Genomic DNA, 25,190 nt, shown 5'->3' with positions numbered 1-25,190 from the left:
GAGCCATTATCTGAAGTTATGTTTATCAGTCAAGATACCAGGACAGAGTTCAAACTAACGAGAAACACATTCAATAACCTGGGTATCTAGGACGTCAACTGACACCAGTAACATTCAACAATGTATCTATATTGAAGATATTAAAAGCCATATCTCATGCTAAATGGTCTACTTCTGTGAAGGCACAAGTATTTAAGGGCAACCAACACATGGAGAGACACTTAACAGGACTGTTATAAATATAGGCAGGTTAACATCAGATTGGGAGAGAGAAGGGGAGGTAGAGACAATCCCTAAAGAGAGATGGAGAAATAGAGACAATCCATAAAAGGGACTGAGAGATAGAAACAATCAATAAAAGGGAATGAGAGATAGAGACAATCCGTAAAAGGGAGTGAGAGATAGAGACAATCTATAAAAGGGAGTGAGAGATAGAGACAATCCATAAAAGGGAGTGAGAGATAGATACAATCCGTAAAGAGAGAGGGAGAGATAGAGACAATCTGTAAAGAGGGAGGGAGAGATAGAGACAATCAATAAAAGGGAATAAGAGATAGAGACAATCCATAAAGAGAGAGGGAGAGATAGAGACAATCCATAAAAGGGAGTGAGAGATAGATACAATCCGTAAAGAGAGAGGGAGAGATAGAGACAATCCCTAAAGACAGAGAGAGATAGTGACAATATCTTAAGCAAAGGGAGAGATAGAAACAATTTCTAAAGACTGAGGGAGAGATAGAGACAATCTCTAAAGACAGAGGGAAAGATAGAGACATTCCTATAAGAGCAAGCCTCGAGACCTACACCTGGACTGTGGATGACTGAGTAATAATAAAACCAGTCCAGAAATAAACTTCATCTCTGCTACAAAATGAACTTAAGAGTGACATTGTATTTTGTTACACAAATTCAGGTAAACAAATGAATAAAACTTAACATCAGTATTTTATCACTTATACCACTATGACAAATGCTGTTACACTCACATCTGATACACCTATCTCATATAATATTAACATCTGTGTCACAACAAGTAGGATCAGAGCAGTGATTTGGTATTACTTACCAAAAGTAGACTGATACTGCTCATGCACTCACTCTAGTGGACAAATGTAACTGGGTCTCTGACAATGGTCACTAAATAAACAGCCATGGCCACTTTGGTATGGAACTATCATTTTGAATTTATGAGTCTGAGAAGACTTTTTAGGTGAGATTTTAACATTTCTGTTACACTGACAGTCTTGAGTCCTTCATGAAGTTACTGTTTGGTCGAATTATCATGATTCTGGGTCAGCTAAAACTTAAAAATTTCAGTTTTTCTGTATTTGACCAAGGTGACGTTATTTTATTTGATTCATCATAGCCCAATAAACCATGAATAAGGTGTCATTCTTTGCCTCATGATAAAATGCCTGGACATCACTCAAAATCACTTTTAACAACTTTAAGCACTACGATCCTAGTAAATACTGGCCACAATATGTTATCGGCAAGAATGAACATCTCTTGAGCTAAATTGGTTGGAGTCTGGTAAGCCAGAGGTCCTGGGTTCAAGTCTAGCTGAGGCAGTGAAATCAATGATTACATCAGTTACATGAAAATAATCTTGTAAGGAGAGGAGATAGAGTTCACTATTTACCTATTTCCGTTTTTTTTTTTTTTTTTTTGCAGTTAATGTTATATAAAGTACATACAAAGTTTTGACTCTCTGTATTAATGACTGTTAAAGTTTAGCACCAAATCATTATCTTAATACTTAATCATCATCTGGAAAAGTGCACAACATTTCAAGTTTTGTGAGGATTAACATTTTGAGGATAAAGCATCTAACCATATTTCACAAGAAACATGAAATCTTCCATATTGCATTTAATTACAAACATTATATAACAATAAATCTTTTATCATTAAAATTGTAAATTATCAATAATAAATGTATACACTAGCAATAAATAGGTCTGGAATAAATGTGGTCATAACATACTCAGGGTGACATACCTGAATATATATATACACAATGGACGCCAGATAAATCAGGGGACATAACTCCTCTTCATCATACACCACAATACATGTACACATAGTACAGCAGACATATCTTCATCATACACCACAATACATGTACACATAGTACAGCAGACATATCTTCATCATACACCACAATACATGTACACACAGAACACTAGACATATCTTCATCACACAGCACAATACATGTACACACAGTACACTAGACATATCTTCATCATACACCACAATTCATGTACACACAGAACACTAGACATATCTTCATCACACCACAATACATGTACACACAGTACACTAGACATATCTTCCTCATACACCTCAATATATGTACACACAGTACAGCAGATACATCTTCATCATACACCACAATACTTGTACACACATTACAAGAGACAAATCTTCATCATACACCACAATATATGTACACACAGTACAGCACACATATCAAGGGACATAACTCTTAGATACAAACCACAACAAGTATCCACTTCTCAACTATACACCACATGACATGACACCTTGACCACAAATCATCTCAATCATATATATATATAAAGCAGATCTTTATATTACAAAACAATGTTCAAATTTGTATTAAATATATTGCACTCTCAGCAAGTCTGGCATGGTTACTCTATACATAATGTGTAATAGGTGTGTACAACTTTATAATAGATATTGGTAACCTCTTGTGAAAATAAATTATGAAAAAGCCAGCTTGACCAAACAATACAAACCTACACAACTGTATTGTCATTTGTCAATCTGTATTGCAGTCTTAATACTCAAATAAGCAGTAAGGTTGTCCTCGTCCCAGCAATTTTCCTTTTTCACTATTAGTCTACTAATTCTGCTGTGGGATAACTAGATCACTTGGAGCCATATTTATCTTACCAATTTATATTGTTAATGTCTCTATTCCCAAATCGTCATCATCTACACTGCAAAATCTTCTGACATGGAAGAAATGCCAGCTGATTCAGTAAAAATCAGTATACTTGTAAAAGAACCTTAAAAAGAGTTATTCAATCTTTGTATGAACAAATAAAAGATAAATTAAATAGTCCACATGAGGAATTTAGTTATTAAGGTTTTGAATACTATAAACATTGTTTTCTTTTCAAATCTGGTTTCACGGGTAATGGATCCAATCATTCAACAACACCTGCTGAGTGGCCACTGGTTTCTGAGAATCAACCGTGGCAGATGCTGAGGTCACCGGTCCGAGATGACCTCTATGGTAGTTTTGTCACAGCTGTTATTGTCGTGTTCTGTAATTGTAGTCACAGTGGCAGGAGGAGGGGCTAACTCCAAATTGTTAACATTGTCTACAGAGAAACTACGACGTGAAACACATGATGATTTACGTCTGATGAAAGGAATCTTTCCAAACACTGACTCATGGCTTCTGGCAAGGATGGACAAAGCTGCATCATAGTTGGGGGGAGGCGTCATAGGCGGTTCCTCATTGGATGTGATCCTGCCCTGTAAATACAGTGTCATATGTACCAGGATAATAATGGTATCACTATGCACATTTACACACCACTGTCCCAATCCTATGAGACTAAAACTACACATATGTAGACCAGGATATCACTTGACTGCTTTAGAAGCTATACACACATGAGTAACAAAGTATAACTTTGTGTTATCACATTAATGATTGGAGCTAGAATGTTTAACAAGAGGCCCAATGAGCCTGCATCACTCACCTGGTTGACTTGTCTCTCGCAAACACATTAACATCGTATATCATTAACAGTCAAAGTGGATTTAAATTAAACCATTGTATACAAACTTTGAAACTAGCATGCTTACGCTGTAAGTAAAAAACTATTGAAGAAAATATTAATCGATACAATTTAAGAGCCCATGAACTTGGATTCAGCACTTAAACAAACTTGAACTGCATAAAGAATTGCTGGCCATTTGGGTCAGGTGAGCTAATTATATATAAAATTATGATGTAAAGGACTAGAACTTTTAAAATAAGAATTAAAACAAAACTAATGTTATATAATGTATGTATTTGTTGATGGTTGATTTTTTTTTTAATACTTTGAACGAAGTATCTCAGACATGTCTAATGATACAGAAAACTGCATTAAGGGGAACAACTCTTACAAAAAGAATTACAGGTATATATAGCTCAGCTTAAATGATAGACACCATGTTTATACTTTCTCAAATATATACTTTGTTCTTCATGAACAATAAAGTTGGATCCGAGATGAAAAAATGGGCAATAGAGTCATGGTGATATAAAGACACATGGCAGTTATAGTGTCTGTTGACACAAGATTTTGTATGACTTCTGAGGTTCCAGAGATTTTAACTCTCTTCTCACAAACTGTATAAACATCTCCTTGTGTAACTCTTGACCTCTCATATTTGGTATGTGGTGTAGATAAATGACTTACCATTATGAGCCTCATCTGTGGTGTGTGATGTAGATATTAAGCTTACCCTTGCGAGCCTCATCTGTGATGTGTGGTGAAGTCATAGAACCTACCCTTGCGAACGGAGCCTCAGTTAAAGTGTATTGAGTAGATATAGGACTTTCCCTTGTGAGTTCCCTCTGAAAGTTGGTGAAATATGACTTTCCCTTGTGAGCCTCACCTGTGGTGTTTGGCATAGAAATATGACTTACCCTTTAAAGTCTCATCTGTGGTGTGTTGTAGATATATGACTTACCCTTTAAAGCCTCATCTGTGGTGTGTTGTAGACATATGACTTACCCTCGCAAGCCTCATCTGTGGTGTGGGGGGATACAGGTCAGTAGTGACCACCTCCTCATAGGTTGGTGGTGGCATATAAAGTGAGGCATGGTCATCATCATCATGGTTTGCCTCCGAAAGAGCTTTAAAAGGTTAAATGAAACATTATAAAATATATCATCAATTACACAAATTAATTTATCATATTCACCAAAAGTAATTGAAAGAGATATAAATTATCCCAAATACGACATTCACTCTAATAACTATCAAAAGTGATCTGATAAAACCATATAGAAATAACAATTATTTGTAGCTGTATATTTCATCATTATTCATTCATCTTCAATTCAATGGTAATTAAAAGCACATTAAGGGATTTCCCCTAATCACATGTTGAGACTGTATGATACATCAGCCATTTTGTGCCACCTTATCACATGTCGGGACTGTATGATACATTAACCATTTGGTGCCACCTTATCACATGTCGGGACTGTATGATACATTAACCATTTGGTGCCACCTTATCACATGTTGGGACTGTATGATACATTGACCAATTGGTGCAGCCTAATCACATGTTGGGACTGTATGATACATTAGCCCTTGGTGCCACCTAATCACATGTTTGGACTGTATGATACATTAGCCCTTGGTGCCACCTAATCACATGTTTGGACTGTATGATACAGTAAACATTTGGTGCCACCTAATCACATGTGGGATCATACAGTAAATTCAAACAAATCTTGTCCTCTAATCACATGTTGGGATCATATGATACATTAGGCCATGACATATGTTGCTCCCTGATCACAGCTTAAGACTGTGTGGAACATTAAGCCAAGACATTTGCTACCCTATCCTTTCTACGATGAGACCAATGATACCTACAACCAGGACGTCTGTTTCCTTCCCTTTGACGCTGCTGGAAGCAGTATAATACAATGAGGAATATGACAACTGCCAGTCCAACAACAATCATGATGAGGATGGTGTTCTGGTTCATCAGCTGTTCCTCCGCTACAACAAACATCAGAAACTTTATTTCATACTCTGTCTCTCACAATTTACATAAGTCTGTAGATGTATCTCAAACCTGAGTGCTGAGAACATAATAAGAGGCCCATTTGCAAGACAGTCATTTGATTGAATCTGAGAATTGCTACATTAAAGATTTTCTGAATGTAAGCAGATTTTTTTACTTCATTTCAATCCAATTAATTCAAATCACGAAGAAGAAAATTCCTTTTAGATTAGAGACCCCAAGTAGGTAACTTGTTGAATTTGAATTCTGACTTCCACCTTATAAGGATCATTTCAGTCATGTTTGAACATCAAATCCAATGGCAACCATCAGAAAAGATGTTGATTGAAGCTTTGTACTCTGTTACCCCAGTGGAACCCCATCCTCCATTCCCAGAGAAGTCAGAAACTTTTCCAGTAAAAATTCTTATCCTCACCTTTTATGGATCATTTCAGTCATATCAGGTAACAATCCAATTGTAGACAAAAACAAAAGAAGTTGAATGAAACTTAACCCCCTTTGGGCCCAGCCCTCCAGTTCTCAATGATTGTCAGTCACTTGTATAATATATGTAGAGATAATTCTGGCTCTGTACTGGTATGGATAATTTCTACCAAAATTGGTGGGTGGCAATCAGTTCAGCCATTTCAAAGAATTTGAAATAAGTTACAAATGAAGATGGAAAAAGCAGGTTTAGAACAGGTCACACAAATGAAGTCAGGTAACCAATTCTAACTGAGCTTTGTCACAATTTAAGCTGTTCCTGTTGCTCAATTACAAAGGAATTTTCAATTATCATGCAGTATTTCCCTTAAACGTAAATCTTCTAAATTGAAGATTGTTGTACAATTAAACTGCAGTCTGATTTCTTTCCTTGGTGTAAACACTGTTTTAAAAATTGAGAAAATAAATAATTTCCATTTACAATTGACACATGATAGCGAGAAGCGCAGCTCCATTTAAGTTACTCCCCATTAAATCTGTACAACCTGTGATACATATCCATTGGTGGTTTTAAAAATATTAATACCGACAGCACATATACATACGACAGAGGTCGACAGCCTGTATACAGGACCCATCCTCACACTGACGCTCCCCATTGAAGCTGCAGGGTGGATTACTGGGGTTCTCCAGCCTTGGGATCACAGATGTCAAGGTTGGCCTGATCTTCTGCATAATTTTTACTTTTGTTGAGATATTCATCATCTCTTCAAAAACACCTTGTATACAAAACAAATAAAAATATATATATCATTCTTAAGCCTCTTGAAAGATAATCAAAAGGAAAACCCCATATATTATATATTGCATGTATAAATACAATTTCAAAAAAATGAAATAATGACAGATATTCTCTACAGGATTACAATGTTCTGTCTGTTCACTCCTCACCAAGATATCACATAGCTGATAATCATATGTATTTATCTTTTTATCTTAAATCATCATAAAGTGGTTCACTCAATCAACCAACAAATACCAGTAAAACATTTCACAATCAGGCAGTACTGAAGCATAAATCTGCTGACACACCTATGGGATATGATACATATCAGTGCTACCTGCATGCTGTGTCCAGGAAAGGCAAAAACCACCTGGAAACCTGTATCATGTCATAGCAAAGTTTAAAATTATTCTTCAAAAATTTGGTCAGGTCTCACAAATTCCATTGGGTATCAATCAAACACAAAGAAAAGAGAGAGCAGAAGATCAAATGAAGTTTGTAAACATAAAATAGAGGTCTACAGACTAACACCCTAAACACTGTTACCAGGTATACATAAAACAGAGGTCTACAGACTAACACACTAAACACTGTTACCTGTATACATAAAACAGAGGTCTACAGACTAACACCCTAAACACTGTTACCAGTATACATAAAACAGAGGTCTACAGACTAACACTCTAAACACTGTTACCAGTATACATAAAACAGAGGTCTACAGACTAACACACTAAACACTGTTACCAGTATACATAAAACAGAGGTCTACAGACTAACACACTAAACACTGTTACCAGTATACATAAAACAGAGGTCTACAGACTAACACCCTAAACACTGTTACCAGTATACATAAAACAGAGGTCTACAGACTAACACACTAAACACTGTTACCAGGTATACATAAAACAGAGGTCTACAGACTAACACCCTAAACACTGTTACCAGTATACATAAAACAGAGGTCTACAGACTAACACTCTAAACACTGTTACCAGTATACATAAAACAGAGGTCTACAGACTAACACCCTAAACACTGTTACCAGTATACATAAAACAGAGGTCTACAGACTAACACCCTAAACACTGTTACCAGTATACATAAAACAGAGGTCTACAGACTAACACCCTAAACACTGTTACCAGTATACATAAAACAGAGGTCTACCCAGTATACATAAAACAGAGGTGTTACCAGTACATAAAACAGAGGTCTAAAACAGACTAACACACTAAACACTGTTACCAGTATACATAAAACAGAGGTCTACAGACACTAAAATAAAACAGAGGTCTACAGACTAACACAAACACTGTTACCAGTAAACCAGGTCTACAGACTAACACACTACAAAACAGAGGTCTACAGACTAACACCCTAAACACTGTTACCAGGTATACATAAAACAGAGGTTTACAGACTAACACCCTAAACACTGTTATCAGGTTTACATAAAATAAAGTGCACACAAGCGGACAAATCTTTTAGACTGAACCTAGGTGCAGACTTAATCATTGCCACAGTTGTGTAATTTGAGATCAGATGTCTGACAACAATATACCCTGTATGTTCTGCAATCCCTAGTGATACAAACCCCAGTGTTAGCAGTGTGAAACATATTGGTCACTGCCAGTAATAAACCATGATAATCATTGTCAGTTACTTTCCGAAGCAAATGCAGGGAATACCACAATCGATTGGGTACAGGCTTACAATACTCTATCAATCTGAAATCTCATTTTTAATGGGTTTTTTTCATTTCCTGTGAGAATGTCTATGGTTACTATTAAATGTCTGCCTTGTATCCTTACACTTCCATGGACAGATGGTTGGATTTCAAATATAGATTGATATATTATACACTGCACATGACGTCTTCCTGGTGTAACTTTTTCTTTTAACTTCAATTCCAGAACATTTCTTTAATCAATAATTTGGAATAAGATACTGATATGTTTTTAACATGGTCTGTCTACTTCACAAAGTTAGTTCAACATAAATCAAATCTAGAATTATACAAACAAAAACAAATTCAAAATTTAGAAATGAGGTATTACATCTTTCACGTTGTACTGTAAACATCGCCTAGAGATACTTTCATTTAATTTCCTACATGTATGTGTGTACCCCCTTCAAAACACTTTTTGTACTTTCTGGATACATGGTCCTTATCCCCTAAATCATATACCTATTTTATAAGTGCCATTCTTATCTCTAATTTAATGTAATACCCATCCTTATCAGAATCTTTACTTATGCCCATCTCAAGAGACCAGTATACGAACAGTTGTACCTAAAGAACATTTCTCCTCATTACCACCTCACCAGTAATACCAACACTTGTACCTAAACAACACCCCTCCTCATTACCACCTCACCAGTAATACCAACACTTGTACCTAAACAACACCCCTCCTCATTACCACTGCACTAGTAATACCAACATTTGTACCTAAACAACACCCCTCCCCATTACCACCTCACCAGTAATACCAACACATGTACCTAAGCAACACACCTCCTCATTACCACCTCACCAGTAATACCAACACTTATATGTAAACAACACCCCTCCTCATTACCACCTCACCAGTAATACCAACACTTATACCTAAACAACACCCCTCATTACCACCTCACCAGTAATACCAACACCCTTCCTAATTACCACTGCACCAGTAATACCAACACATGTACCTAAACAACACCCCTCCTCATTACCACCTCACCAGTAATACCAACACTTGTACCTAAACACCCCTCCTCATTACCACTGCACTAGTAACTTATACCTAAACAACACCCTTCCTCATTACCACCTCACCAGAAATACAAACATAAGTCCTAAACACCAACCCTCCTCATCACCACCTCACCAGTAACACAAACACCAATACATAAACAACACCCCTCCTCATTAACACATCACCTGTAGTTCAAACACAAGTACCTAAACAACATCTGTCCTTATTACTGCCTCACTAGTACTTCAAACTCTTGTACCTAAACAACACCCCACCACATTACTGCCTCACCAATTATACCACCACTTACACCTAAACAACTCCCCTCCTTATTACCACTTCACAAGTAACTCATACTTAAACAACACCCCACCACATTACTGCCTCACCAGTAATACAAATGTTTGTACCTAATCACCAACCCTCCTCATAACCACATCATCATTATCATAAACATCAGTTCCTAAACAACACCCCTCCTCATTACCATATCACCAGTAACTTACACTTACACAACACTCCTCTTCATTACCACCTCACCAGTAATATAAACATTTATACCTAAACAACACCCATTATACTGTATACAAATACTGTATATTTTTCTTTTGTAACCAGTTTCAATGATTTTCAAAGTCAATCTGACTGAGTCTCTAAAGCTAAGAGTGCATATGCACGTTAGAACTCTTTAATGCATTCACTGAAGCATGAAAACAACAGGTTGGCATTTCATTATTTACAAACTGATAATGACTAACACTAGCAGTAATATGATACATGATTCATTTTAAATGCTGCATTACATAATCTTTATCTCTTCAGAAAAGACAGAGATATCTGCTGGAGCTCCTTCCTATTTTTTAAACTTCTTGTTATATATTTTTGCAACTAGTTTAGATTGGGGAGGGGAGTTTACTTAGTAACTCCTCAGCGGTAGACAGTAGCAAAAGCAATATTGTAAATGAAGTATCGCAAAAGATACAAATACCCTTGTCAGTTCACCTTGACTTCTGAACAATATTGATGAAGATTAAGTGTGTAAAGATTGATCTGATCACAAAAGGAATGAAGTCACAGGAGAGCTGATAAGAATTTTCTAAAAAAATAAATGGGGACCTACATTGTAACTTGATCTTGACCCTAGCTAGCACCCTGAAATTTGAACTCGTCTATGATATTATTATGCTCCTATATCTGATTGTGCATGAAACTGATAAAACTCCTTCCTTAATGAAGCCACTTGAGTGCTGAGAAAGATTTTCTAAACATAGTAATATTAATGGCGCACTTTACCTTACCAACAAGAAACTCAAATTTGTCTTTGGTATCAATGGTCCTTTGTATAAATGTTAAGTTTGCTCAAAAACCCGCAAGAAATGAAGCTGCTGACATACTGAATGTATTTTCCGAAAAACAGTAAAAGTGGCCTTGACTCTTCAACCCTGAAATTCAATTTGTTTATGACATTGGTGTTCTTTAGAAATGTGTGAAGCCTCAAGAAATGAAATTGCTACAGTGCTAAAAATAAATTTGAAAGTAATAATGGTGACTTTGACGATCACAAAATTAAGCTGCTAGTGTGCCTACAATGATAAGTGTTACATACATAGCATATGCACAAGAACATTCCTACATCCCCTCTCTAACAATATCTATCGCAAGGGGTTAAATTATTGAATATCAAAAAATAATATGGAGTTAAAATTAAATCTGGAAAAAAGTCATATCTATTTAGAGCATATTGGTAAGATTAGCTGATTCCAAAAATAATACATCAGAAAATGTTGTAACATAAATAACTGATTTGAAGTTTATCATAACATAACAGCTATAGACTTTGTATCTGACATACATGTAATCCAGTGGGTTGTTTTTTGTTTTAACTATTAAGGATTTTTCTTTTATTCAGCCATGCAGGTGAAAGATGAAAATAATGAATCAAAGACATCTGATTAGTCTCTATATCATAATGTATCAAAGTTACAGTAAAGTGATATGCAATTCATTTAATGGGAAACAAATCAGAAACTGTTCAACAGCTATTTCATGATACAACTGTGTATGCTTAAACTGTTTTCAAATGATCAAACAAATATGTATGTATTACAACTTAATAAACATATGTTTTTTTTTGTTATTTTTTTTCATTCTGATATGTTTGACCACATCTAATTTGCCAACTTTCCCTATTTAGGACTCAAGACTCACAACTTTTGGCTCAGATTTTAGACACCTATCAGATTGTTGATTGATTCAATGACAGGCTTCCAACTCTGTGACTCCTACCATGTACAGGTATTGTCTTACTGCCGAATGTCACACAGATTGTTCTGATATAAGCAGTTTTTAGACATCTTATTTGTAAAAGGAATGGGTTTAAACATACTCCTCTGAGTCTTTGAACATATTTTGAAAAAGTTGGAAATTTTCACCATGTTAACACAAAACTGGAACTTTGATATACTACACTGTACAGTACAAATGGTTTTCCTTTTACTTAAATTGAATATAAAGATTTTACAGGATTCTATAACTGTTGATTTAAAATCTAAAGTAAGTAAATCATAATGGATTCAGTATGATGACTTTTGTTGGCAAAAACAGATCACACGAAAGTATACAAATGGGCTTGGTTTTAATAGTGAAATTTATCTTCCCACATAAGTACATTGTACGTAAACATGTAAACAAATAACTTTCTGTACTTATTGAACTTTGATTTCTCGTCGCATGTAACGAGCATTGCAAGCTATTATTGTGTATTCAGAAACATATGAATACTCACTCTAGTCCCATTCCAAACTAAAGTACAGACCGACCATATTTTACATGACATGAAGTCGACAATTTTATAACTTGTCAAATGAGTGTACTGTGAAAATGAAGTGTCAGGAAGTGCCGCTCACGTCAACAGTGGTACGAAGTAATCTGATGCAGTAAAACTATCAATATTAGTTTCATACCTCACTCGAAATACTTACAGACACACGCTTACACGATCAGCGTGTAATTAGTCTGCTACAAAAGTCCACATGGATATATTTATACTATGCGAAACATGTTTTCCACTCAAATGCTCATTCTTAAAAACTGGGTCAATTGTACGTTAAAATGTTAACTCTTCTCACTTGAACGCTTGTCACGCGTTAACACTACTATAGAAAATCGTTAATAAATATATCCGGAATATTAAAAACAAATTTTAGTCACAATATGAACATATTTTATACAGCCATGTAATATATATCTGAATCAATCTGATTAAGTTTATAGTTAGGTCTTGGGAATTGGGAGCCATTTTAGATTTTCAACAACAAAATGTGATATCCGCATTAATTCAAATTTTATTTATTGAATTATTGATACCACTTATTCCTGAAAATATTGATGCCAATAAATCGACAATAATGGTAACAGTGATTTGAATCAAAGTGATATCGATTATTCATAGTGATAACACTTATTTAAATTTATTTAATGACAGCAATAATTTGATATGATTATACATTTATTTATACAAATAATTGCTGTCAATACTTATGGATTATTGATATCACTAATTTGAATTAATAATATCAGTCACAAGGTGTATTTGATTAATTTATGTCATTCCGAATGAGTTATTGATGTTCCAGAATGACATGATCACAGCGCATTAACTACAACTTCAACCACATGACAGTTAAAACGGTGAGGCCAATTACTTCAAAGACTAACATCAACTCAATCCATTATAGTCCTTATTTGAACGGCATTTACGAAAAATCATAAACGCTGTCTAAAATAAACTAACCGTAACATCTTTAGCCTGAGTGTATGCTTTATTTACTATAACTAGTACATATAAACTAGCAAGGGTTAGAAATAAAGATATCGATTCCTGCTTGCACTGTTTATTTGCATATGGCTTTATGTAAATCAGAAACGTATATATCACATATATACGTCTCTGTGTAAATTGTATAAGACATCACCAGTATGTAACGAAAAGGATCGGGAAAATGTAGATTAAGTATATACAGACATGTCAAGTCCAGTATGAAGTTTAACTATCATGGAATTCAAAGCTTTCGGTTAAGTCCATTTTTATGTTAAATAGTTTAACTTATCAAATATGGTCAAGTTCAAAATTTGAATTACACAGTATCAAAAAATCTTAAATTTTGATTCTAGTTGACATTATCAATCTGATTGTGTCTGAAATTGAAAGTAAAAAATATTTCATTTTATGTACACTTATTCAATTTTTAAGCTACATACTCCGGTACAATAGCTATGCAGAGTCCAAAAATAAAAAAAAAAAACATGCAACGTTAAAATCAAATATAAATCTAACTAATATACATCGAACTTAATATCCAAAACTTCGGATATACAGTACCTCTACAGGTCTGAAAACTACAATATCCTAGACAACCGGAAGTAAATATTTTGGCGGCTTATTAGAATGACATATATGAAGTTTACATTATAAATTGTCTAAATTTGTCGATTTTTCAGCCATAGATAACCATATTCATTTATGAGAAAAGGTAAATAGATCCAACATCTACAGAAAGTATATCACTACTGATTACAGTTCACAACACACCCATCGCTGGATAAAAATCCTCTGACACTTCATCCTCTAATGACAGGACGGATTGCAGTGTCGATGATATTCCAATGAGTATTAATTTTGTTACTGAAATGAGGGATAACTTGCAATAGACCATTATATCACTGTACATTTTTACAGAAAAAGTGAATAGTTTATTTATGTTATTATTTTTGGTAAATGTCACGAACTGTAACACCTCTAATGTTTACAGTATGGCTAAAACTGTTAAATTCATGTTCATCTGTATGATATTTTCACTAAATACCCCAAATGGCTATAAAAGCAACTGAGCATTAAGCCAGTGATATGAATTATCACTTTAGCGAATAGTTAGATAACAGAAATTAATGGATCTTATACAAAGACTATTGGCTATTGGGCCATGTTAAAAAGACGATGCCCTATTTTGTTGCAAATGTTTAAAGCAGTAATTGTCACTCAAATGCAGGATCATAGAAGACATGAAAGTGCCCAACCTGATTTATTAATTTTTTTCATCCCAAAGGTAGTTTATGATACATGTATATATCATATTGAGATGAATGAGAATTTAATTATACCATTTTGTGTACATGGGGTAGAATGTTTTTCATAATCACTATAACTTTCTTACCTACCTAAATACCAATGTGTGGTGTGTGTTTAGTGGAATTTCATCTCTTGAGAGTCTGAAATAATAGGAAGTGTTGACGTTGCAGGTTTGATGTATTCTCTCAAATCCAAGGAAATTTCCAACCTTATTGATATATCAAAATATATTAACCCTGGTAAATATTAGCTGCAATATACTGCTTGACTAAAAAAGAACTTCTCTTTAGCTTGATTGGTAGAGCATCAGACTAGAAAGCCAGAAGTCCTGGGTTTGAATACTAGCAGAGCCATTGAAATAAAAATTACCTCTGTTACAACATCATCTTTGATTTTTTACCCAATGCTTGGTTATTATCAAATGCCATTATAATGCAACTTTTGTATTTTACAGATTTTCATGGCAGATGTTTTTTATGTTTTGTCCCTGCAGCAATATCAGAAGCGATTAAAACTGAAAACTTTGAAGAAGAAAAACAGTTAAACTGTTTAAATGGATATCAATTATTTGTTTTATGTAACTTGATCTTGGTGATATTTTCTTACATAATTTAATCATATTTTTACAGACATATTACCAAAGAATAAGAAAAGATGGAGGAAACTCCTAAATCACTGATTGAAGGTTTCATTCAGACAGCTCAAACCCATCACACTGAAGCCCCAATAAGAAGGAAGCATGTTCTCACTCGTACACCAGAGAAGTTGCTATCTCCCGGTGTTGACACTCGGTCTGCTACAAAGCGGAAGCGCTTAGATCTGCCAGACAAAACACCTCGCTCTATGGTATATATTGATGCAGACTCTTGAAGTGTAGCTGTCTACAACTGACACTCACCTAAGTTTCCATAGTGCCTTGTACAAACAAAATGTTGTAGAATTAATTTATGTAGAAGGGTTAAAGAAGTTAAATTTTGAACAAAATTAATAGAAAATCATCCAATTTCAACATCGGTATACTGGAATCAACCAGAAAGAATTATCTTTTTGTGCTTTAATGTTTGTTCTGTTTTCCTAACTTAATTACCTGTAAGAGTAAACATTTGAAATATTATTTGTTAAAAGTGTTACTTCTCATTATTTGATAATATACATTTATTTCAATAACATCTTGCTTTATAAATATCTGTCCAGAAGTGACATCAGTTAGCTAAGTACTCACTTGTTGCAATATTATGTTTGTTTGTCTGTAATTTTTTCAGATTGAAACATATGTGACAAATGCAAACACTGAGCTTTTGTCAACTAGGAGGGCAAGGACGAGGCGCCGGCGATCTGTGCCTTCAGTCCCAGTCAATGAAACAGCTGAAAACTTCACACCTAGAACCAATATTGCCATGCTTGTAGAACAAGGTACTAGTGACTTTATTCAGTCTCAATTTACAGAAAATATGGTAGAAACAAAAAAGATCCAGTAAAACTCACCTAAATGACCAACTGAGATGAATGATAATGAAATAAACTGGTCATCTGAGGTAAGCAATCGGCTAACAGTGACAAGGACACTTGGAGTTGCGGGAACCTCCTTTATGAACATTAAATATTATGTTTCTGAGGCAGCAAAACAAAAAAAGCCAAAAAATGCATTTCCATTGAACTTATTCATAATAAATGAAAGGTGAATATGTTACAGGTGAGGAGGAGACACCTTATGTACGTCCACGAACCCGTCGATCCAGTCGAAGATCATTACCCGCCCTTCCAGACAATGACTCTATCAAGCTCCTTCCTATGTCTCCTAGGTTTGTTGTAACTTCTCTTACCATTGGCTGCACTATACATATTAAACTGTGAAAACATAAAATAAATGGGTTAATACAAGACCTTCTCAGAATTGCCTGACCTAGTAAGTAATGCTGTAATATTTAGGCTGGTTAAATCACGGAGAGTGATGCAAGCATTTTCTGCATTGACCTCTATATTAATGTATTCCAAGTGGCTACATTTATTTTCATAGCCATTGGCTAGAAATTTTGCTAAATCTGCTACAATCTAGTGCTTGTGGTAATTGCTATTGATCTAATTGTTCTTTGTTTGTAGACTTTTAATGTCCTGACAGTACAAGTAAATCACTACAGTACATTGGGTACATTGTATCATCTAATCAAAGATGTATTTAATTTTCAGCATGGATGAAAAAGACAGTGGGATGAATTCAACTCGTCGCCGTTCACGACACTCTAATACTGGTTCAGTACAAACTAACACTACAGGTAATTATTCATTTGTTCACAACACACTTACACTGGTTCAATACAAGCTAACATTACAGATAGTCAGTTGTTCATGACACACTTATACTGGTTCAATACAAACTTACAATACAGGCTATTATCCAGCCTTTATCTTGTTTACCATTCACTTAACCTTTATTCATTGCGGTCATCCATTTCCGTGATTTCATTTATTTCCAATTCAGAAACAGATACTACAGAATTATAATCGGACAAAATTCAAGGTATGAATACTGGTGACAATTTAAAAATGGAATAGATACTTTGTATAGTGTTGGAATTGATACATGTACATTGTATAGTGTTGGCATTGATTCAGTGGATAGTGTTGGAAGCAATGCTTTATATTATGTTGAAAATGATATATTGGATAGTGCTGGAGTTAATTGTATAGCGCTGTGATTATTTACGAGATATATTAGCCTACCATCATCAGATGGTGGGCTATAAAAATCGCCCTGCGTCTGTGGTGTGTCATCCATCTGTTGTCTATCTGTCCGTAAACAATTTTTGTTAGCGCTATTTCTTGAGAAGAACTGGATGGATCTTTTCTCAAATTGCATATGTAGGTTCCCTTGGTCCCTAGTTGTGCCCGTTTGATTTTGAGACCAATAAAAAAAACCAAAATGGCCAACATGCAGCTTTTCTTGGACTTTTTCAAATAAGATTGGTATCACTATTTTTTCAAAAGTAAGGGATGGATCTCTCCCATGTAATTTTTGGACTCATCAAAAAACAAAATGGCCGAAAGGCAGCCATCTTGGATTTTGACTATGAAAGTTTGTTATAGCTATTTCATAAGAAGTACAGGATGGATCTTTCTTAGATTTCATATTTCTTATGAATTACATTTCATATGTAAGTTCCCCCTTAGTCCCTAGTTGTGCTCATTTGATTTTGGGTCTGATAAAAAAAATGGCTGACAGATGGCCATCTTATATTTTTACTGTGAAAGATTGTTACTGCTATTTCTTAAGAAGTACTGGATGGGTCATTCTCAACTTTGCAAGTTTGTTAATGCTATAACACTATTTCTTGAGAACTACGGCATAGATCTTTCTCAATTCTATGCTTTCCTTGATCCCTAGTTGTGCCTGTACTGATAAGAAAATAAAAAATGGCCCACGAGCGGCTATCTTGGATTTTGATTTTGTAAGTTTGTTATCACTATTTCTTGAGGACTACTCTATATCATCATAACTATTTCTGCAAAGGAATGTTCAAATGTCTTACCATTAAGAGCAAAAACAAAGAAGAGAAGAGAAAAGAAGGGAAATGATCCAACTTTCAAAGAGGATATAAATATCAAACAATGGTGAGTGCCAAGATCCCTCTGGGATCTCCTGTTTTCTTACTAGAGTAGTTTAATGTTTTGTAAATGCCAGTACATGCATAACATTAAAAATTATTATCTGTTAAGCTGAAAGTGCCAGGAAGAAATTGAAGCGGAGATCTGCTACAAGATCTTTGGCTGACCCAGTTTTGAAGGACATCAGTGATTCTATACATCTGCTGCCTGACCTGAGGTCAGTGAGAAATTCTGTAGTTCATGTGGTACAATATACCTGCTTTCTGTATAACACACTGGTCTATCTAACTGAATTATTGGAGAAATAAAAAGGGTAACTAGTTATTAAAACATATGCATAGTTATGAGGTAAAGCTTTTCTGTTCCTTTTACCTCTTCTTCTCTCCCTTGTCCTACTTGACTGTTTTATGATCTTTATAAATAATTGTACTGATAGATAATGAGTTTTCCCTCTCACAAAGTTAAGTCAAAATATCTACAACATACATGCACAGGTCACGATATGAATTGGTCAAAATACTATATATAGAGTTCTATAAGATGACTCATGATTTCAGTTCTGGTGATGAAGCTTCAGGGAATGATGACAGGAGGTCACCTATAAGAAAAAGTCAGCGATCAAAACTTCCCTCTGAATCCAAAACATTTGGCTTCAAGGAGGCTTTATCAGCTTATAAAAAGACAGAAGAGGAACCATATAACACTGACACAGGTGTGGTAAACACAAGTATGACAAACACAGGTGTTGTAAACACATGTATGACAAACACAGGTGTGGAAAACACAGATTGGCAAATACAGGTATAAAAAACAGATTTGACAAGCACAGGTGTTACAAAAACATGTGGCAGACAAATGAGTGGTAAGCACAGATGTGATGAACTCATGCATGACAAACAAAGGTTTATTAAACACAGGTGTGATATGTAGAGGTATAGCAAAAAAATAAATACCAATATGTCAATACAATCACAATCCAAACACAAATTAATGAAAACTGGAGCAAAATATTATCAAAAGAAAGATTTACACAAAGACTCTTGAAAAAGTACAAAGACAATAAGACCAGGTATTCCAGAAGAGTAAGCGTCTTCTGCTTCATCAACAATACAACAAAGGAACCAACAGGCAAACTTGTCAAGTCCCAAACACGTCCAGCCTCACACCGCACAAAAAAATGAAATATTTCTCAATGACATCACTATGATAACTAAAACTTTCCCATAATTTTCAGCAACCTGCATCTTTTGAAACCCTTTGTTATGAGTTTGTAAACACAGATGTGGCAAATCAGGTGTGATATTTCATGTTGTAAACATTAATTACTCTATAGACTTCAGATTAATACCAAACATCAGTCGTTTTATACAACCTGATGGTATTTTGATTATATCACCTATTTGATTTATGGTTATTGCTGTTAAAATCTTTCATGATTTTCTATGAATGATCATGGTTTGGTTATAACAGGAAAACTTGCAGGCGTTACTGATAGCTACAGAAAAGTACTTTAATCAAGCATTAAACAAATAAATCATAAACTGCATTGAAACAATATTTCTTGACTTACTTTGAGATTTAAAAGAAATATTTATAATATTTTACCTACTATGTAAAAGGACTTTTTCTTTCATTGTATGATGACTGGTAAATAATTATTGATTCTATGATAAATAATGCTGACGGATCAGGAAGAGCAATTACAAACACTAACCCACACTATAGTTACTACACAAACACTACATACATTAATCTCAAGGAATATCATAACAAACATCAATGTTGTGCAGAAGACCAGATTTTAGTTTGCATATTGTTTCAGGTGGTAACCTAAGTGAAGAAGTTCTTGCACCCTCATCACTAGAAAAATTATCAACAAATTCATCACCTGAGAGAATATCAGAAAGTCAGGAGGTGGAAGACTCTCCCATTAAAACAGCAACAGGTAACAGAAGTCATGATTCTTCCATGGATATATTTGAAACCCATGACGACAACTTGGAAGAGGGAAGAATCATGCCAGTGAACTCGCCATTGGAACCCCTGCTCTCCTCTCATTCAGAGGATGGAGTTGATGCTGATGACGAGAGGGAGGACAAGACGGAAAGTGACGACAAGAGCAATGAAGAGGAGAGAAATCACACCACAAACATCACTGGGAATGCAGTAGAGATTGCTGGATCTGATCGTAATCAGGCCAAACCATCCACACCAGAGATGATAATGTCTGTAAAACCAAATGATAGCAATGTACACGAGAATGGCAATTCTATATTTGACAAGTCCACCAGCTTAGTAGGCGTAGATGATCAGGATGTTACAAACACCAAAGGAAACACACAAATGACTGGTGAAAATAAGACTGGGGAGGATGGGCAGGATGGGGAAGAGGAAGTTGGTGTCCACCATGTGGAGGAAGTAGAGGAAGTCATAGACCAGGTAGATACTGGGGCAGATTTTGTGTTAGATGAAGAAAGTCCACATGTTGAGGAGGATGAGTCTGTTGATAAAGATGTTGATGTTGACACTGAGTCTGAGGAGGAAGCAGAGGAGGTATGTTTACCTATGTTCAGGGCTCTCGATCTGCCAGATTTGGGGCAGATGCAAAATAGTATCTTTTTTTCTGAATTTTTGACTCGAAGTTTTCCCAATTCTAAGGAAAACACCATTATTTTTCTCAATTCTAAGGGCCCCGGGCCCCAGTCCCAAAATGGGGTGTGAGAGCCCTGATGTTGATCAAATAGAATAGACATATAAGACTTTACATTGATCATATATAGTTATTTGAATTTTTTATTGTATTGTTTTAAGTTTGTCAAATTTATTATCTGAGAGGAGGCAGCATACAATTCAGATATATAATTAATTTGTCTGAGAGTGACACCATAAAGCCAAGATGTAGTGTTAATTTATTGTCTGAGAGGAGGCACCTTAAAGTTAAGATATATTGGTAATTTATTGTCCAAGAGGAGGCACCTTAAAGTCAAGATATAGTGTTGATTTATTGTCTGAGAGGAGGCACCATATAGTCCAAGATATATTGGTAATTTATTGTCTGAGAGGAGGTACCATGCAGTTGAGACATTGTTGAATTTATTGTCTGAGAGGAGGTACCTTAAAGATAAGATATATTGTTTGAGATAAGGTCCCATTGATATTGTTGAATCTATTGTCTGAGGTTAGGTACCACTGAATTAAGATGTCATTAACTGTTCCACCATCATGAAATAAAAATGAATTTGTCAAATGACATTCATTAGGTGTTAGGAAGATTCTACATATTATTGAGCAAATGTATAGTTTAAATCAAATCCAGTTACGATAACTTTGACATTGTATTGGCTAACGGTCAAACTGAGCCATCATCTAGCTATCCAGATGATTGGTTTTTTATAATACAGACCGCAAGTAACTTACCCTACATGTAGTGTTGATGCTTTTGCCTGTAATTGTGTGTAACAGATAACAGAGGACGTGACTGAAAACTACAGACTAGCAAAGACCCCTCACCTGTCCACACCTCAAGATGGTCAACGTCCAACCATCCAGCCACTGACAGACATTCTGAAAAATAGAAACTCTGCCGTTCCTCTTCGGTCAGTTAACGATGTGCTCAGGGATGGTGGAAGCCACACAACACCGTAAGTCTTGTAAAAAGAGTGTAAATGAACTTTCTCTTTAATTGAAGTTAACGCCCAGACAACAACTGTCAGAAGGTTCAGCATGATTTATGGGTTCAGTAAATGTGATAATCTGTCTTCTAAAGAAGATTATCTGATAAATACCTCTGTTCATTATTCAATGTTTTGGTCAGTGTCATGTACTCTGATACCACTTTTGAATCCAGAACTTCAATATATCTTGAACATACATTGAGATATACATAGTTACATTATGTGTAATTAGTAGCAATGGAGCTACTTCCACCACTTCTTAAAGGGGACATGTAAAGTTTGATACTGACTTTGTATGACTAACTATATATTAAAATTTCCTGGATGCCTATTGTTTTATGAAGAACAAGTAGAAAAAGTATGCTATCCTAATAATCCATATCCCATGTATTCTTTTACACTTAAAATAAACTAAGTAGTGAAAATTGCATTTGAAATTGAGTTTTGTCTTACACAAACTCTTTTTAAATGTCACTTTCTTATTACATAAACAGTTCATAAAAAAAGTTATAACTTCAAGTTCAATTCAAACAAGTTCAGAGGGTAAAATTTGTATTACATCCATGCATAGGTGTAACCCAGATCTTTGTACAGTAACAATACAAAGCATTTGTTTGTCTACGTTCTGCAATAAATCCAAGGGGCTAAAACCTTCTATATTTGTACAGCAATATCAACTCTTTCTTTGCTGTGCTATAAGTCCACCCTCTGATTTTTAGTCAGTATGATTAAAACCTACTATATGAAACAGCAATGTAAGCAATTTTATTGTGTGGTTATTCAGAACAAATGTTGTATTTTCTGTAACAGAAATTGACTGAGAATTGTAGTCATCCTAGGGAAAAAATCTTTACACATGGCATGGTAGTCCTAGGGCTATGGCCAGATAAATAACATAAACCTTCACCCCTGACATGGTAGTCAAAGGCATATGGTCAGATCAATAAGGTAAATCTTACACACAGCATTGTAGTCCTAGGTGTACTGTCAGATCAGTAACATAAACCTTTAGTTGTGACATGGTAGTCCTAAGCGTACTGGCAGATCATTAAGACAAAGTTTTACACACAGCATTGTAGTCCTAGGTGTACTGTCAGATCAATAACATAACCTCTTACATGGCAAAATTATCTAAGATTTTTTTCCATTGCAGGGGAAAGTCAAAGGAGACACTTGTGAAGACAACACAAAGGAAACCAAGAGCAAAAGCTAAACTAACTGCACCTTTACCAGTGTCCGTCATTAAAAAAGTCTTCAGCCATTACTGCAAGATGAAAGTGTCATCTGACATCCTTCCAGAACTCATCAATGTGTAAGCTTCACCTAATTTACTTTAAAAGACCCTATTTATAGCAATGTCTTCTCTACACATCTTTCATGTAATGGTAGTTAAGTTAGAGTTCTATTTCATAGTTACATGGGTGATGTTTTTGCCTCTACTATATGTATGCATTGCCACTCGTGGATAACAACATGAAAGAGTTGTTCAAGCTTGATGCTTTTATTGGGAAACAGTACAATATTGAAATGTAAGAACAAAATCCTTGTCCGAAGCTTTATTTCACCCCTAACATGTCCTTTCACCCCTAACAGGTCCTTGTCCCTGGCTTTATTTCACCCCTAACAGGAGAGACTAGTTCACAACCCAGAAAATTCCAATATGTATCAGGCACAATTAAGTGATTGAGTGAATTTACTAAGAGCTATATTATAGAGAATCTTATTGAAGAAGTTCTCTGCTATTTGTTTGATCTAGTCTCGGAAACAATGTAAACCTGATGTTCTTTTTACATGGTACAGTTCAAACTTCATCAATGGACGACAAATTTCCACATTTACTTTTGTTGCAAATCTGTAAATTAAAGTCACTTCAATTTACTGGTCTACATTTTAACCTGTTGCCTATATAGAGAGAGAGCAAACATCAATTTGATAAAAGTTTTTCATTGAAATAAGACTCAGTAGATTGTCAGCATGTTGTTTTGTCAAAAAGGAAATCGATCAATCTCAGAAACATTCTGTAAGGATGGCTTAAACATTTTTCATACACCAGATACCACCAGGCTTGTCTAGCCAGTTATAGAACAGTCATTCTGATTGGATCAGATGGACCTGTCAAATAATTTCATTTGTTGATTATGAAGCAACAGATTTTTTTTCCAATTAAGAAAAACCGAAAGTTGACAGTGATGAGGATTGTAACAATGATCTAAAATCACGCTTATTGATTGATGTTTCAGGACAGAAAAGTTCTTCAAACAAGTACCAGCTGATCTTGAAGCTTTTTGTCATCATGCTGGTAGAAAGACGATTAATGACTCTGATGTGGAACTCCTTATGAAAAGGTTAGAACATAGTTTGAACACATTACTACCCTGTTGTCAACTTATCAGTTAGTGTGAGAACAGTGGTGATGTGATTTCCTGAAGGTTCCCATTGTTTTCTCTGTATCATCAAAACTTTATAACATCATTTGTATTGTAAGCGACATTACCAAAGAATGAAATAGAGTGAGAATGTAACCTTTTTAGATTTCATATTCACAAAATTTGACACAAATTTTCTATTTCACTTTGCCATAGACTCAATAAAATTAAATCTTGTAATACCTGATTCATCTATTTTAAAGGAACAGAAACTCATGTGATATCCTCTTTATCTAGAAGTTATGAGTGTGGTAGACAGGCATTCATCGATCATAATTTGAACTTATTACAATGTATGTCTCTCTTATTTCAGACAGCGCCTGATCAAGGACAACAATTCATTGAATGTGTTGATTGAAGAAAATCTGCCATTGGAATACAGACTGCAATTAATTCCCATAGCCAGGTCCGGCAACATCGTCTACCCTAAATAGTCCACTTACAACAGTAGGCTATTGGATGTTAATTCCTGTTTTTGGATCTGATATTTCATCTTCAATGTATTTTCTAATAGTTGACACTGTTATACATGTATAAAGGAGGATAACTTCTTCAGCGCAATAAATCTTCTTATTAATTGTCTTGTATGTTTTTATTGATA

The 25,190-nt window shown here is 35.0% G+C and overlaps 2 protein-coding genes across 2 annotated transcripts; one reads left to right on the top strand and one right to left on the bottom strand.

Moving 5' to 3' along the window:
- Positions 1–1,660: 1,660 nt before the first annotated feature.
- On the bottom strand, positions 1,661–12,824 carry LOC132554250 (uncharacterized). The gene is made up of 5 exons (XM_060218557.1): positions 12,740–12,824; positions 6,830–7,003; positions 5,648–5,776; positions 4,772–4,893; positions 1,661–3,515 (listed from the first exon to the last, which is right to left on the bottom strand). Exons 2-5 carry the CDS (start codon positions 6,987–6,989, stop codon positions 3,246–3,248), a joined length of 681 nt encoding a protein of 226 aa, XP_060074540.1. The 5' UTR covers positions 6,990–7,003; positions 12,740–12,824; the 3' UTR covers positions 1,661–3,245.
- A 2,716-nt stretch (positions 12,825–15,540) lies between these two features.
- LOC132554259 (centromere protein T-like) lies at positions 15,541–25,023 on the top strand. Its single transcript, XM_060218567.1, has 11 exons — positions 15,541–15,732; positions 16,149–16,299; positions 16,580–16,688; positions 17,074–17,159; positions 18,601–18,706; positions 19,047–19,201; positions 20,312–21,042; positions 21,952–22,133; positions 23,338–23,475; positions 24,404–24,508; positions 24,903–25,023. The coding sequence occupies exons 1-11, from the start codon at positions 15,541–15,543 to the stop codon at positions 25,021–25,023; spliced, it is 2,076 nt and encodes a 691-aa protein (XP_060074550.1).
- The last annotated feature ends 167 nt before the right edge of the window (positions 25,024–25,190 follow it).

This window comes from Ylistrum balloti, unplaced genomic scaffold, assembly GCF_031769215.1.
Source record: "Ylistrum balloti isolate Yb309-2 unplaced genomic scaffold, AGI_CSIRO_Ybal_v1 Utg370388, whole genome shotgun sequence".
Taxonomy (NCBI): Eukaryota; Metazoa; Mollusca; class Bivalvia; order Pectinida; family Pectinidae; genus Ylistrum; species Ylistrum balloti.
This window is presented reverse-complemented; position numbering and strand designations above follow the sequence as displayed.